This window comes from Carassius carassius, chromosome 37 (genome assembly GCF_963082965.1).
Source record: "Carassius carassius chromosome 37, fCarCar2.1, whole genome shotgun sequence".
Lineage (NCBI taxonomy): Eukaryota > Metazoa > Chordata > Actinopteri > Cypriniformes > Cyprinidae > Carassius > Carassius carassius.
In genome coordinates, this window is record NC_081791.1 from 13892618 (window position 1) to 13909404 (window position 16787).

At 38.6% G+C, this 16787-nt stretch overlaps 1 protein-coding gene across 5 annotated transcripts in view; it reads left to right on the forward strand.

Annotated features, from left to right (window-relative positions):
• Positions 1-16787, forward strand: part of LOC132118078 (myosin-7-like) — a 151802-nt gene that overhangs the window by 133474 nt on the left and 1541 nt on the right. The window contains exons 1-37 of one of the 5 annotated variants that reach the window (XM_059527598.1): positions 2150-2248; positions 2473-2609; positions 3013-3116; positions 3503-3646; positions 3778-3934; positions 4100-4127; positions 4344-4440; positions 4909-5001; positions 5089-5152; positions 5247-5345; positions 5488-5591; positions 5693-5831; positions 5910-6028; positions 6120-6269; positions 6764-6934; positions 7038-7217; positions 7524-7656; positions 7745-7815; positions 8127-8214; positions 8322-8439; positions 9118-9241; positions 9343-9479; positions 10890-11145; positions 11263-11505; positions 11597-11773; positions 12583-12728; positions 12838-12928; positions 13012-13401; positions 13582-13708; positions 13896-14014; positions 14566-14762; positions 14865-15048; positions 15138-15303; positions 15438-15562; positions 15662-15777; positions 15856-16048; positions 16432-16635. In XM_059527598.1, coding sequence (XP_059383581.1) covers positions 2510-2609; positions 3013-3116; positions 3503-3646; positions 3778-3934; positions 4100-4127; positions 4344-4440; positions 4909-5001; positions 5089-5152; positions 5247-5345; positions 5488-5591; positions 5693-5831; positions 5910-6028; positions 6120-6269; positions 6764-6934; positions 7038-7217; positions 7524-7656; positions 7745-7815; positions 8127-8214; positions 8322-8439; positions 9118-9241; positions 9343-9479; positions 10890-11145; positions 11263-11505; positions 11597-11773; positions 12583-12728; positions 12838-12928; positions 13012-13401; positions 13582-13708; positions 13896-14014; positions 14566-14762; positions 14865-15048; positions 15138-15303; positions 15438-15562; positions 15662-15777; positions 15856-16048; positions 16432-16635 — 5154 coding nt within the window. In that variant the 5' untranslated portion in view covers positions 2150-2248; positions 2473-2509. Of the gene's footprint in view, positions 1-2149; positions 2249-2472; positions 2610-3012; positions 3117-3431; positions 3450-3502; positions 3647-3777; positions 3935-4099; positions 4128-4343; positions 4441-4908; positions 5002-5088; positions 5153-5246; positions 5346-5487; positions 5592-5692; positions 5832-5909; positions 6029-6119; positions 6270-6763; positions 6935-7037; positions 7218-7523; positions 7657-7744; positions 7816-8126; positions 8215-8321; positions 8440-9117; positions 9242-9342; positions 9480-10889; positions 11146-11262; positions 11506-11596; positions 11774-12582; positions 12729-12837; positions 12929-13011; positions 13402-13581; positions 13709-13895; positions 14015-14565; positions 14763-14864; positions 15049-15137; positions 15304-15437; positions 15563-15661; positions 15778-15855; positions 16049-16431; positions 16636-16787 lie in introns of those variants that run through there. The other 4 variants (XM_059527599.1, XM_059527601.1, XM_059527602.1 and 1 more) reach the window with 4 other exon arrangements.

Genomic DNA, 16787 nt, shown 5'->3' on the forward strand with positions numbered 1-16787 from the left:
ATCTATAAGGTAAATCACAGTTTTTAAACACTGAACTGAGGAAATAATCAAACATGTTCACCTAAACGTTCCTGTCTCTCTGATGTTTAGAAAGACGGATTCATTCTAATAAATCAGTTCATCTTAATCAGATCCCTGTCCTTTGTAGTGTTGGAAAGTCTGGTCTGAAAGTCTGAAAAACTGGTTCACCTTAAATTGATTTTCTCTGTACTACGTAACATTGGGAAGTCTAATTCGTTCAAATGAATCATTTAATCTTAAACTGTTCTCTCTGTCCTATGTACCATTGGAAATTTTGAGTGGTTCTAATGAATCGGTTTATCTTTAACAGTTCTGTCTGTCCTTTGTAGCACTGAAAAGTCAGATTCCTTCTATTAAATAGTTTTTTTCCAAACAAGTATAGATTACAAAATGATTTACAGATTCAAATCCTTGTACTATTTTCTATTTATGTAAGTACCAATGATTGTGGGATACATATAAATCGGTCTGAAGCCCACATTGTTTTGGTGCAAGCTTTGATTAAATTATAAATTACATCACTGAATAGTTTTATTTTTCTACAAAAACATATTGCACCCTTAAGTAACTTCTGTATAGTTATAGCTAATAATAGTTGAAATTGCTGTGTGAAGTAGCCAAATTAATTACATCATCCCTGCCATCAATACAAACAAACAAAAAAAGATAAATAAAATAATTAAAAATAGTAAAAAAAAAAAATATTACTGTGCACTTATGAAAAATCATAAAGTATGAAGTATACCAAACCTAAATGGTGACATCTGTGTACCCCTGACAGTATTTATATGGTTGAGATAGTGTGGACGCTCTTTCAGTGCTTGACCACTGGCAGATCACTCTCAGTAATTTCTAAGGGAAACAAAACAGAGCACCGCCTCTTTAACCACAAACCCATGCCAGACAGCACGGCTATCTCAGCACGGAATGCCGGCTATTGCGAACAGGAGTTGTATTCTCTTCTATTTTCGGGCTACATAGTGTGCTCTGGACTCTGCTAGAGGACACTTATCTCAGCTTTACCCCTCAAGGTCGACAGCTTCTGAGGCGCCTATTTGCTGAGGAGGATCTGATTGTATCAGTAACCGAGTATGAACATCATGCATATCTTGTGTGTTATATTGAACATACCACTAGTCTTTCAACAAGTCAAAGGCAAAGACAGATACCCTTCTAACACACACACAGAAATGGACTGCACCAAGTTTCCTAGATAAGAAGTTAAATCTTTATCTCAGAAATTAGTAATAGGAACCCTTCCATTATAAGCACAGATTTCATCCCTTCCAAATAACATATTCCATCCTGTCATAACAGTTTAAGCCAACTCTTAAAAATAAACAGTTTAAGCCAACTCCTTGATAGTTATTTGAATTGCCTGAGATAATTGGCCCATGTTATATGGTGTGCAGTTTATGTGTACCTTTAGCAAATAATAATTTTAATTATTAGTATAAATATTCAATACACACACACACACACACACACACATATATATATATATATATATATATATATATATATATATATATATATATATATATATATATATATATATATATATATATATAGATATATAGATAGATAGATCTAAAAAAATGATATGCATACAACTTATATGTATTATGCTACATTGCTATTAAGCTACAACATTGTTTTATAATGCTAATAAAACTACAAATATAAATACATTGCCTTCGTGTCAGGTTCATACTGTTACTTTCTTTACCAGAAGTAAAAGCGTCTTTTCTTGAGCGGCAATTTAGCGATAATTTAACAACAGAAATATCGTCTGAAAACGCCGTTGTATGCACAAAATAACCTTCTTCCCCTCGCCAATCTTTTACTGTCCTACAGGGGTCCAAGTCGTAATTAGGGCCTGACCCCTCGAAAGAGATTTGCATTAATTGTAATCACTTTTTTTTTGCCAATTATAACATCACTTATAGAGATAGAGGGGTCACGTATTTAACCTCTTGACAACAGTAAATCACAACCAACAACAATGTCGTTTTAAAAATAACCCCTTACAGTACGGTTCCTCAAACCTGTTTGCCTTTTGTGAACGCGCAGGGCTGGACCGCACGGCCGCGCAGCCAATGAGCAGCTGACCCCACACGGACACATGGGGATATTTGACATATCTCTCCAACTCTGACCTTGAGGCAAACAATAAAAGAGGACCGGGCCACTTCTTTCGAGGCCAACCCGTTTAGACATTACTGAGGTTAGTATCCAAATGCATGTGCTCCCACAGCGCTGTTTGGACAGGGCGTCGTGCTTTGCATGCGACGAAACGTGTAATCTGAAGAAGTCTATTTTTTTTTTTTTACACAACTAGGCCTACTTACCAAGATTTTGGATTAGAGTTTTTTTTTTCTGCACATGCCTATGAAAAACACAACAAAGTGGAGAAACCTTTCTTCTAACAAAGTTTCTACGACGTTACAGGTGTTTAAGCGCAGGTCCGGGACCAGAAGGGTTAATCATGTCCCGCTTTATGGAATTGAGGGATTTTGGAGACGCGGCCACATTTCTGCGTAAAACCAACCTGGAACAACTCGCTGCTCAGTCGCATGCATTTGATGGTACTGTCACACATTATTGGTGCAATATAGAGCCTATCAAAATATTTAAATAATTGATTTTGAAATAATATCCAATTCTGAATGAATGGGTTAGCTACACATGGAAATGAGCATGTATTATGCATGTAAACACCAGAATATTGACAATTCCTAGATATTTTGCAACATCAAAAATTATATAAATGTATAAAATTTATATAATTTTTTTTACATGCAAAGCAATGCAAAATACATCTATATAATATTCTACACAGCCTAATAACAACAACAACAACAATAATAGTAATAGTATTATTTTTAATTGATTTAGCAAGCATAAGAGGAAATTTACCATGGTATGTAATGTTTTTAGTTATCTGACAGTTAATTTCAGAAGTAACACTTACTGTACTTCTGTGTGCAGGGAAGAAACGTGTTTGGATTCCAGATGAGAAAGAAGCCTACATTGAGGTGGAGATCAAAGATACAGATGGAGATAAAGTCATGGTGGAGACCAAAGATGGAATGGTCAGTGAAGCTTCAGTTGCTCTTTTTCTTTTCTGTGATAATGCTTATATATATATATAGATAATATTCTTAATCACTGTTTGTCTAGATTTAAGAGAAGAATCGTGAATCTTTTTTTAACTCATGGCAACTATTTATTCTTATATCTTATTTAAGCAAAAATCGAATCATATATTTTTTCATGCAACAAACAAAGACAAATCTAGGTATTTTTAAAGGTATTTTTACAATAGAAAAAATATACAGAATTATTTTTTTATTGCAGTGTACATCAAAACAATGCTGTGTATTATATCGTATTTAGCAACTCAAAGAGAAGTTCAGCAGACTTAAGTGAGGAAAAAAATGTTTCATTGAAGTAACTATGCTTGATCTAATACTGACAGATGTTAACGGTGAAAGAGGAAGACATTCAGCAGATGAATCCCCCGAAGTTTGACATGATTGAAGACATGGCCATGCTTACGCACCTCAACGAGGCCTCTGTTCTTTTCAACCTCAGCCGTCGCTACAGTTTCTGGATGATCTACGTGAGACACCACATTATCATTTACTGCCAAACAGCTGTCTGTAACTAAAAGATGTTTAAGAATAACTTGAGACTTTTGGATCATTTCTGGCCTGTCTCAGTCTTAATGCGTGTGCTTTTGTCTGTCCGCAGACATATTCAGGGCTGTTTTGTGTGACAGTTAACCCGTATAAATGGCTTCCCGTCTATTCTCCTGAAGTGGTTGCAGCATATAAGGGAAAGCGTCGGACAGATGTTCCCCCTCACATCTATGCCATAGCAGACAATGCCTACAATGACATGTTAAAAAGTATGTTATGAAACACATTTCACTTTTGATCTCAATTTTCATGTCTTATATGTTGCATGTATTTTGATTCAGAATACTGTAGATCAAAAACTAATTGATCAATTTAATGGCCTTCGTTTTTAATGCACTTTTAAAGTGATCTGAGCTGTTTTTTTCCCCCTGCAGATCGTGAAAACCAGTCAATGCTTATCACGTAAGTGACCCTCCATTGCCCTAATACATCTCTATTCTACAACTGTTAGGTCAAAAAGTTCTGAAATCCTTTTTGTTCATTATTTAATCATGAAGCGGTATAAAAAAAATGGGTTTTTATCATTTTGAAAAGTTTTCTTTTTTTCTTCTTTAATCTTCACATCTTGAATTTAATATTGTTTCTTGTATATTTCACATAAATTTTGTCCATGCCTAGTGGAGAATCCGGTGCTGGCAAAACAGTCAACACGAAACGTGTAATTCAGTATTTTGCCATTATAGCTGCTCTTGGCGATGCAGGGGGCAAAAAAGGAGTAAGGGCAGAAACTTCACTTCTGTCTTTTTGTCATCACCCATCCTTTTCCTTTGTTTTTGTTTCCCTACGAGTTTTATTTTTGCTCCTCTCCATCTTGTTTTTGGCGATTTTTAATAATGTCTGAATGTTTATTTATTCCTTTTGGACTGACAGACATCCTTTTAACCGATAAAGAGTGACCCTCAAAGTTTTGATACCCTAGTTTTGTATTCCCGTTCCAGTATGTTTTTATAAACCCTTTTTATACCACTCTTTACATTGCCCTTTTCCCTTTTCGCAATGTCTCTCATTTTTGTCTCTTGCTTTTAACATTTTAAACTCCTTTTTCATTCTTTGCCTTTTTGAAAAAAACCCAGACTTCATCTATTTTCCCCTCAATCATGACGGATAATATTTCATTTTCATTTCCATTTGATTGTTCTGTCCTACTCAAAACTCACAATTTTTCGGTTTCCAACATAAATAGGGTACATTAGAGGATCAGATCATTGAGGCAAACCCAGCTATGGAAGCGTTCGGCAATGCAAAAACCCTGAGGAATGACAACTCATCCCGCTTTGTGAGTGAACATCATAAGAGGAGCACAGCATCTCATTTTCTTTCAGTATTGTTCTCCGTCTCACTTCCATTGCTCTCTTTAACACAGGGCAAATTCATACGAATCCATTTTGGTCCAACAGGGAAACTAGCATCTTCTGACATTGACATCTGTAAGCTGAGATAAAAAAATATTCCTGTTTTAATAGATGAAATATACCATGTTTCCTTCAAACCCTGTTCTGTTTCACATTCTCTTTCATTTAGACCTTCTGGAAAAATCCAGAGTGATTTTTCAGCAAGCCGGAGAGCGAAGCTACCACATCTACTACCAGATCCTCTCGCACAGGAAACCAGAACTCCAAGGTATTCAGAGGAATCCCCTAAAGCATGACTACTATTTAAGCTGAAGTTTATACCAAGTATAGAAATCTGCATGCCTGCAATATTACATTCCACAGTGCACTGTGTGACTTAAAAACCAAACTTCTTCCATCTTCCATCACAGACATGCTGCTGGTGTCATCAAATCCCTATGATTACCACTTCTGCTCGCAGGGAGTTACAACTGTGGACCACCTGGATGATGGAGACGAGCTGCTCGCGACTGATGTAAGTACTGCTTGTAAAGAGATTCTTAGATACTAATTATTCCACATTAAACACTGAATAACCACTCACCTACAAGGAAACCTGCTTACGTTCCTCTCTAGCATGCAATGGACACCCTTGGGTTCACCCCTGAGGAGAAGTATGGCTGTTACAAGATAGTTGGTGCTATCATGCACTTTGGTAACATGAAGTTCAAAGTGCGGCAGAGAGAGGAGCAAGCAGAGGCAGATGGCACTGAAAGTAAGAGCAATCGTAAGCAATGTCAGTGTTTTTGGTTTAGTGTCTTAATTTGGCTAAGCACTGTATTTTTTTAACCAGGTGCAGACAAAGCCTCCTATCTCATGGGGATCAGTTCAGCTGACCTCATAAAGGGACTGCTTCATCCCAGAGTGAAAGTGGGCAATGAGTACATTGTCAGAGGACAGACAGTTGAACAGGTCAGTTTGGTCCGAGTAATGAAGAATTGGCTTCGCTTGCTGTATAATTTCGTCTTGCAGTGAGAGTATTTGGGCTTTTGTGTCATAACAGGTGACCTATGCTGTTGGTGCTTTAGCCAAAGCCACATATGACCGCATGTTTAAATGGCTGGTGAGCAGAATCAATAAAACCCTGTACACGGCTCTTCCTCGTCAGTTCTTCATAGGAGTGCTGGACATAGCAGGCTTTGAAATCTTTGAAGTAAGTCAGCTGATTACTGTCAATCAAACTGCTGTCAATCACTCCTTACCACTCTCTGCACATCACATGTGGATCTTAAAGATAGAAAACTAGATTTTTACCAAATGACAATGTCTTCTGCAGCACCTTTCAGTGATTCACAAAAAAAAATGACTTTCATAAACTGGTTCTTGCTAGTGACGCAAAAATATGCATTGCAAACAACGTAGTCCAATTAACAGACAAATGACTTGAGTCAGACCTTCATATGAGTAATTTAAAACACTCATGAACTCACTATGAAAATCATTTACTAAATGAATCAACAAGAAGTTATTATTGCAACTGAAGTACATAGTTTGGGCCCTGTTATTAATTTATGCAATGTACCAAGTCATAATGTTTCCTGTATAAATTAGAGGAATAGCTAAAAGAAAGTGACTCTTATATAACCCTATATATTATTCAGCCCGCATTGTACCTTAAAGTCTTTCTCTTCTTTTTTTCCTGAACAGTTCAACAACTTTGAGCAAATGTGCATCAACTTCACCAATGAGAAACTGCAACAGTTTTTCAACCATCACATGTTCATCCTAGAGCAGGAGGAGTACAAGACAGAAGGCATAGAGTGGACTTTCATAGACTTCGGATTAGACCTGCAGGCCTGCATTGATCTCATTGAGAAGGTTGACAGATTAATATATAATTCCGTGAAAGAATGTGTATGTCTTTGTAAGATAATTACACCAAGCTACTCTATCTGTTACACCCCTCTTGCATTGTTTGCAGCCAATGGGTATACTGTCTATTCTGGAGGAGGAGTGCATGTTTCCTAAAGCCACAGAGAGCAGCTTCAAAGCTAAACTCTATGATAATCACCTTGGCAAGTCTCCCAACTTCCTGAAACCAAGGCCAGACAAAAAACGCAAATATGAGACTCACTTTGAACTGGTGCACTACGCCGGAGTGGTGAGTGGAAATAACTTCATATTTACACACATATTTCAAGGCTATTTTTACCACTGCATACAACAGCCTTTAGTCTCATAAGCTAAGAGTCTTTATAAGCTACATAACTGGAGCCAGTGGAATTTGTTAAGCAATTTACAGTATGCATTGCCGCCATAGAATGGCACCATTTAGGTAACAGGGATACTGTGGACCATGCTGAGGTTAAGTGCCTTGGTCACTGACAAAATGGTGGTAACTCAAACCTTGATCACTATAATTCACTTAAAATTTTATATTAATTCACATGCACATGTATGTTGTCAGGTGCCATATAACATCAGTGGATGGCTCGACAAGAACAGAGATCCTCTGAATGAAACAGTGGTGGGAATCTTCCAAAGGACCTCAAACAAGTTAATGGCAACCCTCTTCGAGAACTTCATCAGCTTAGATTCAGGTGCATATTATTACAACCGATATTCAAGACTTAATTCCAATGGACGTGATTGTACTGAGGTGTTTAACATGTATACTTACAAGTACAGAAGTAAAGCCAGGGAGCAAAGAGAAGAGGAGGAAAGGGGCATCATTTCAAACAGTGTCCCAGCTGCATAAGGTGGGTCAAATGATGTATAAATGCACCAGAAAAGCCACTTTTCACTTCTTTAAATTTCTGCAAATGTTAAAACTATATAGATACTGGAAATGTCTTGGGAGAGTGAGCCAGTTAAGACTTGCAGTGATGTTTAGGTAATCTGACCCATGAACATCACTTTAAGTCTGTGCTGGCTCAGCTTTCACCAGCTACAGATTGAAAGATGCAGGTAAGATCTGAGTAGTTAACATCACCGATGTAGAAACAGTAAACTGTTTCAGGTTGCATTATGGACTGCATGTTGAATGATCTTTCCTTCTCTATCACTCTAGGAGAATTTGAACAAGTTGATGACTAATTTGAGAAGCACTCAGCCTCATTTTGTACGATGCATTATCCCCAATGAGACAAAGAACCCAGGTACAAAAAAAGTCACAGTGCAGAGGATGAACGCATTTGTTGTACAACAAGATCTCCATAAACCGTTCGTATACACATCATCAGTCTTTTGTGTGTGTATCTGATAGGGATGATGGAGCCATTTCTGGTTCTGCACCAGCTTCGCTGCAATGGAGTCCTGGAAGGGATCCGCATTTGCAGGAAGGGATTTCCCAACCGCATTCTCTATGCAGATTTCAAACAGCGGTTCGTTTTTTCTTTATGGGTCAAAACTGTAATTACATCAGCACACATGGAACTGGATAATGCTGGTATGACATGAATAGAATTTTACCCATCTATCTTTGATGCTACCCAAGTCCCTTTCAAAGAAAATCTGTTCACTAGGCGGCCATATTTGCAACACCTCCAGGCAGCTATTTTTGGGCATCCAAGACCAAGTCCTATCTAAATGAATGGGGGAATCCTGAAATCTCAAAAGCTGCTTGCTGAACTCACAATTTGATTACTTATTTCAAATCAATTTAAATTTCAATGAACTACCCCATTAATGTTGTTCCTTACGCTCAAATAGCATTAAAAAGCATAATTTTCCCATCTAGACCATAAATGTGAGTCTCTGGTTTTTATGAGAATCAGAGCAATGACTTAACACTCAGCCATTGGCTGTTTTATTCAGAAGGTGGAACTATTCCACCATATTGCGCATTGCAGTTTCTCCCATTCAGAAGTAACAGGAGTGAACCTTCTTTATATACTGTATCTATAGTCTTTGATTCTACTACTATTCAAACTCAACTTGCAGCTCTGTATCTTGTTTACTAGCTTAATGAAAAAGTAGGAATTTAAATGTCAATTCTGATTGGCACATAACCCTATAATTAAGATGAATAAAGATGAGATTAAACCTTCATGATTTACCAGTTACCGTATCCTGAACCCTTTGGCCATCCCAGAGGACACATATGTGGACAGCAGGAAAGCTGTAGAAAAGTTGCTTGGGTCTCTGGATATCGACCACACGCAGTACAAGTTTGGCCACAGCAAGGTTGATTATTTTGTTCTCTCTCACTTTTTTCCAACTCAGTATTTTCAGTTCTCTGAAACTCATCCTAGGCTACACTGACCTGTGAATCTGTGCTCCTTCAGGTTTTCTTTAAGGCGGGACTTCTAGGCCAGCTGGAGGACATGAGGGACGAACGTCTGTCTGAGATCCTCACCTTGCTGCAGGCCTTCTGCAGGGGCAAACTCATGCGGATGGAGCGCAGGAGGATGATGAAAGAGAAGTATGTGCCGTTTGGATGTCCAAATCATGACAATAGTTATAAAGTGTCTAAATGCAAATAGTTTCTTTTACTCACTTACTAAAGAAAGTGTCAGTTTGCAGATCTCACCTACTTGAGCCCGTTATAAGCACTGTAATAAACTGCTGAGAGTGTGCACAGGCCTGTGAGCCTGCAAATCTTTGGCAGGAATGTCCAAAGTGCATGCAGCCTATGTTGTGCCGTGTGTCTGGCGTGTGTCTGTATGTTTTGTACGTGTGTAAGCAGTCGCTGCAGAAAAAGCCGCTTAAACCCCCTCCACCCCAAATGGCATTTACAAAAGCAGGTGTGGAGGTAGGTCATGTATCCCGCAAACAGTGCACATACCAGTTGTTCATGGTTCCTTACCAGAGTCACCCCTCCTGTCTTTATTATAAATAACTTTTAAATAACTTTAACTCTTTTGTCCAGAAAGGATATGTCTGGAAGCAGGCTGAAAATTGCTGAAATGCCATCCCAGGTGACAGGGTATTAATGGGTTCAGCTTTACTGTTTTGCCAGCTTTACCTGACCTTTGACTGTCCCTGATTGTGTCGCTGCTTCAGCAATGTGGAATTGATTTACTCTTTAGGCATGTTCAGTATCACGGTGGGATTACTGATATAGAACATGAAACAATGGCGTGTGGCAGCCTGGCCCTATTTGGTGCTAGACATACTGAGCTAATTTAGAACAACAAGGGCGGGGAGTGTGAGGTGCATGGGGCTTCTTTTATTCTTGGACAAAAGAACAAAGTTTGAAAGAGTTTTGAGAAAGTATAAAAGGCTTTATCTTGATACTCCTCAATTAGGCTTAGAATAATATCTTTTGTTGAAACTTTACAATGTATTTATCTGATGTTCTTTGTGATACTTCCTAGATCTCTGTTAATACCAGCACCAGGGTCAATGACATGATTCGCATTTTGTTCTAGATCTATTAATTTAAAACTGTTTTGTGACTTCAATACACTGCTTCTATGATGCAAATGTGAAGAAATGAAATTAATTTTGATATTTGATGATAAGTCGAAATATAAGAGCATTACAACTGTCCTGATATCAGATTGGAAAACAAAATGAATAATAAAAATTCATTTTAAAATGAGGAGATTCTTTCTGAAAAAAGGTTTGTGGAGCAATCAATATATACAGAGAAAACAAGGTTTAAAGTTAATTAATTAAGAATTATGATATTTTATTAAAAATATATTTTTTAAACTTTTTTGGAAAACAATGATTAATATATACTCCATGCACTTAGATGCAAGGAAAATGCAATTATATTATAAGGTGGTTCCACCACTAGATATTTTTAAGAGTTTCTTGGTTGGTTTTGAAACCAACAGTCATATACATTATGTAATTAATCCACCATTTCATTATCTTCACTCAGGGAAGCTCTAATGGTCATTCAGTGGAACATCCGTGCTTTTCATGCCGTCAAGAATTGGCCGTGGATGTGTCTGTTCTTCAAGATCAAACCCCTGCTGAGGAGCGCAGCTACAGAGAAGGAGCTGGCTACACTGAAGGAGGAGTTCCAGAAGCTAAAAGAGACTCTCGAGAGGTCTGAGGTGAAGAGGAAGGAGTTTGAGGAGAGACAGGTCTCTTTGGTGCAAGAGAAAAATGACCTCTCCCTACAGCTTCAAGCGGTAAGTGTCAGAGTTGATTCACACCACTGCAACAAGTTACAAATCAGAATCACATAGTTTCTAACATGATGATGGCTTCGTGATCATATCTTGATGCATCATGCATTCTGACCCCAGGAGCAGGATAACCTGGCCGATGCTGAGGACCGCTGTAACCTGCTAATCAAGTCTAAGATCCAGATGGAGGGGAAAATTAAGGAGCTGATGGAGAGGCTTGAAGACGAAGAGGAGGTTAATGCCACCATTTTGGCCAAGAAACGCAAACTTGAGGATGAGTGTATTGAACTGAAGAAAGACCTGGATGACCTAGAGATTACTTTGGCCAAGGTAGAGAAGGAAAAACATGCCACTGAGAACAAGGTAACTGACACGTTCATGGATAGTGAAATGTTGTCTGCATTTGATGCTTTGATGAACTGTTTAACAAGAACCTTCTTTTTACTTATCTAAGGTGAAAAACTTGTTGGAGGAAATGGCTGTACTGGATGAAACCATCCTCAGGCTGACAAAAGAGAAGAAAGCACTGCAGGATGCTCATCAGCAGGCTCTGGAAGACCTGCAGAATGAGGAGAACAAAGTGAACATGCTGTCCAAGGCCAAGATCAAACTTGAGCAGCAGGTGGATGATGTGAGTATGAAGTGGTCTCAGTTAAACCCTACGAGACAAACTTAAAATTAGCCTGTGTTTTACTCACCCTCGAGCCATCCTAGGTGTATATGACTTTCTGCTTTCAGACAAATCCAATCCTAGAGTTATATAAAAAATTGTCCTGGCTTTTCCAAGCGTTATTATTGCAGTGGGTGGGCTTTTCTCTTTAACAGTCCAATAATAAATATACGCATCCATAATGAAAGGCGCCTCACATGGCTCTGAGGGGTGAATAAAGACCTCCTGTAGTGAATCCATGCATTTTTGTAAGAAAAATATCCATGTTTCAAACGTAATAAACACTTTTCTCACACTTCTGTTGACTGTCGTACGCTGAACCTGTTCAGGTGGATATGGATAAAAATATGTATATTGTAAGTATAGATATTTTTCTTACAAAAATGCATGGATTCACTACAGGAGGTCTTTATTCACCCCCCAGAGCCATGTGAGGCGCCTTTCATTATGGATGTGCACGCTTTATTTAATGTGTTTTGGACTGTTGAACTGAAACACCCACCCACTGCAATGATAGAGCTTAGAAGTGCCAGGACAATTGTTAATATAACTTTGATCGTATTCGTCTGAAAGAAGAAAGTCATATACACCTAGGATGGCTTGAGGGTGAGTAAAATACAGGCTTATTTTCATTTTTGGGTGAACTAACCCTTTAAGAGTCCATAACAATCTGTAACTCCCTTATCACAGGGCAGATTTACAATTGGAAATGAAATGCTTATTAGAGAAGACACAACTCAATGTTTATTATTATTTCCTAACTGCAACAGTTAGAGGGATCTTTGGAGCAAGAGAAGAAAGTGCGGATGGATCTGGAGCGAGTGAAGCGGAAGCTAGAGGGAGATCTAAAGATTTCCATTGAGTCCTCCATGGATTTAGAGAACAACAAACAGCAGCTAGAGGAAAGACTGAAGAAGTGAGATTTTACAGACATTATGCAGTCTTAATGTTGCGAATGGAAGCACTGTGCTGTGCTGTATGATCAAATGAGCTCTAATGAAGTCTGTATATGGTCTTTTCTGAAGGAAAGACCTTGAAATGGTTCACATAGGTGCAAAGATTGAAGAGGAGCAAGCCTTGGTTATGCAACTGCAGAAAAAAATTAAAGAATTACAGGTAATTATCTGGCTAATGACCAAAAATCACACATTTGCGTAATGAGTTATTACAATAAAAGTATTATGGTAAACTCTTTACAGACACGAATAGAAGAGCTTGAGGAGGAACTTGAGGCTGAAAGAGCAGCTCGATTAAAGTCGGACAAGCAGCGTGCTGATGTATCAAGAGAACTGGAGGAGTTAAGTGAACGTCTGGAGGAAGCAGGAGGTGCTACCGCTGCCCAGATCGAGATGAACAAGAAACGGGAGGCTGACTTCTTAAAAATGCGGAGAGATCTGGAAGAAGCCTCACTGCATCATGAAACTACTATGGCCATGTTGAGGAGAAAGCATGCGGACACTGTGGCTGAGTTAGGGGAGCAACTGGACAACCTACAGAGGGTCAAGCAGAAGCTGGAGAAGGAAAAGGCAGAAATCAGAATGGAGTCTGAAGATCTGGCATCTAACCTTGAACATCTCTCCAGAGCCAAAGTGAGACATCTCAATGTGCTTTACATGGTTTCTGAGACAGACTCATAATGCCACTGTCTTATCATCCATGAACCTCATGTTTAAAACATATAGAGTAAACATGAACTGGGTTGAAAAATACTTTATTAACGGTTGTTATATGCCAAATGAGAGAGTTAACAGAAAGACTGTTGTTTGCAGGCCACCACAGAGAAAATGTGCAGGATGTATGAAGACCAGCTGAATGAGTCTAAAACCAAGGTGGAGGAACTCCAGAGACAGCTGATGGATGTCACCTCTCAAAAGGCACGGGCCCAGACAGAGAGTGGTCAGTGTCCTGCACTATCAAAGAGAATAAAGATCAGGAGCTAGAAATATATAAAGTCTCCAATAGAAATTAAGATGTACATTTGTCTTAGATACAAGTGGCAAAACAGAGTTCAAATAATGTAAGAAAAAAATCCAATGGCACTTGCTAAAGGCTTTGCGTTCTCTTTTTGGTCTTATGTTAACAGCTGAGGTCAGTCGCAGACTGGAAGAGAGAGAGGTTTTGGTTATGCAACTGCAGCGGACAAAGAGTGCTCTCAGCCAGAGCATGGAAGAGCTGAAGAAACAGCTAGAAGAGGAATGCAAAGTGAGCCAGAATTTTACTACATTGGATGCACTTGTGCACTTTTCTAACCAAAATTATTTAATGTTTGCTGAAGAAAGACAGGAAGCATAACAATATTATGGCACACAAAAAAGTATTGGGGAAAAAGCCTTTAGAAGTTGATGTATTTTTGTACACTACTGTTGAAATGTTTGGGATCTGCAAGATGGAGGGTAAGAAATGAATACTTTGATTCTGAAAGGACAGATTAAACTGATTAAAAGTGACACTAAAGACTGATTTCTCAAGCATCATTACTCAAATTATGGATGCAGACAATTCTGTTTTACCAATTAAGGAATAATTATAATAAATTCTTAAAATATATTTTAAATTGTAATATTATTTTAAAATATTACTGTATTACAATATCTTTGATCAAATAAATGCAGCTTTAGTGAGCATAAGAGATTTAAGGATTATTACAAATCTTGCTGACCCCAAACTTTTAAACAATAGTGTTTATATATTCAGTATATTCATCTCAAGTGCATCATATTTCAAATCATACTGGGTTTGTGTTTATGTACCAGGCAAAGAACAGTTTAGCTCATGCGGTACAGTCATCCAGGCATGATTGTGAGCTTTTGAGAGAGCAGTTTGAGGAGGAGCAGGAGGCCAAATCTGAGCTGCAGCGTGCTCTGTCTAAAGCCAACGCCGAGATCGCACAGTGGAGGACAAAGTATGAGACTGATGCCATTCAGAGGACTGATGAACTAGAGGATGCCAAGTAAGAGATCTCTGTGCTCTCAGTCGGTGTAGCATTGTGTCTTGTTCACTGAACAAACAGAATTGCTGCTTTATTTCATAAAACTGATTTATCTTGCTTAAGGAAGAAGCTGGTTGCAAGGCTCCAAAGTTCTGAGGAGGCAGTGGAAGCCTCCAATGCCAAATGTGCCTCGCTGGAGAAGACCAAGCACCGTCTGCAGACTGAGATCGAGGACTTGATGGTTGATTTGGAACGCTCTAATGCTGTGGCTGTTGCATTGGACAAAAAGCAGCGCAATTTTGATAAGGTCAGGATGAAAGTATTTAAATATCTGATTTAACCAGGCATTGTTCATATTTATTTTCTACTAACACATATTCTTATTACTATGTCCAGGTCCTGTGTGAATGGAGGCAGAAGTTTGAGGAGACACAGGCTGAGCTGGAAAGCACTCAGAAAGAGTCCCGTAGTCTGAGCACCGAGCTCTTCAAGCTCAAAAACTCCTATGAAGAAGCCCTAGACCAGCTGGAGACAATCAAAAGGGAGAACAAGAACTTGCAGGGTACAAAGACTGTTCATATACTCCAGTGAAGGGCGTATCTGTGAAATACAATACATTTATAATAAGGAAGGAAGATTCGATTTTAGACAAGAATGATTTTCAAAATGAGCCCAACCAGTATGTTTGTTTTGCAGAGGAAATTATTGACTTGACTGATCAGATTAGTCATGGCAACAAGACCATCCATGAGCTTGAACAGATGAAGAAGGTTCTGGACCATGAGAAGAGCGGCATCCAAGCAGCACTCGAGGAGGCGGAGGTGATGAATATGAGCTGTAATACCAGTCAATGCTCACCTGTGGACATTAATAATTATATACTTTGCTAAAAAGCTAATGTGCCTCTAATTCTGATTTAGGGCACACTGGAGCATGAAGAAAGCAAGACCATACGCATCCAGCTGGAGCTCAGCCAGACTAGAACTGAAGTTGAAAAGAAACTTGCAGAGAAAGATGAAGAGATTGACAATCTCCGGTAAGGGAAAAAGACATGAAACATACTATTAAAATTCCAGCATATAATTAAGTCACATGAAACTATTTATCAATGCAGTCGAAACCATCAGCGGACTCAGGACACCATGCAGACCACACTGGATGCAGAGATCAGGGCACGTAATGAAGCAGTCAGGGTCAAGAAAAAGATGGAGGGAGACATGAATGAGATGGAGATCCATCTGAACCATGCAAACAGACAAGCTGTGGAGTCTCAGAAAATGGTGCGCAACCTACAGCTTCAAATCAAGGTGAGACAGAAGGACTGGTTGCATCAATATGCAGGTTAAAAAGATAATCGGCTAAATGGAAGAACTCAATCTTAAACTGACACTGGAGATAATCTTTAGGGATGCATAATATAGTGATTTTTTTAAATGATCATTATCCATTGATATTGAATATTTAATTGTCCATGCTCATTTCATTGAATTTTACATTTTAAACATACACTTAATATGAAAACAATTACCAGCTTATGTGTATCTACCAGTATTTTAATATCAATTCATGCCAATTGATTTGTACCACTCACAATGAAATCGTTATAGAAATAATCATTTCAAAAATAATCAAAAATTAAATTTAGCATGTTAGTGCTCTTTTATCGAGTGCAATTGGTTTGTCTTCTCAGGACCTGCAGTTAGAGTTAGATGAGTCTATACATCAGTGTGAGGACCTGAAGGAGCAGATGACGCTCACAGAAAGAAGAAACACCCTGCTAACAGCAGAGTTGGAGGAGCTGCGTGGAGTGGTGGAGCAAACAGACCGCATGCGTAGAGTCGCTGAGCACGAGCTTCTGGAGTCCACTGAGAGAGTGAACCTGCTGCACGCTCAGGCAAGCCTCAATCAGTTTCATTCACGTTTATTTGTATAGCGCTTTCCACAATACAAAAACGTATTTAGTAGTAGCTAATCAGTGGTGACTATCATTAATCATTAATGAAACAACTTAGCAATAATTAAACATCACAATCTCACCTGTCAATC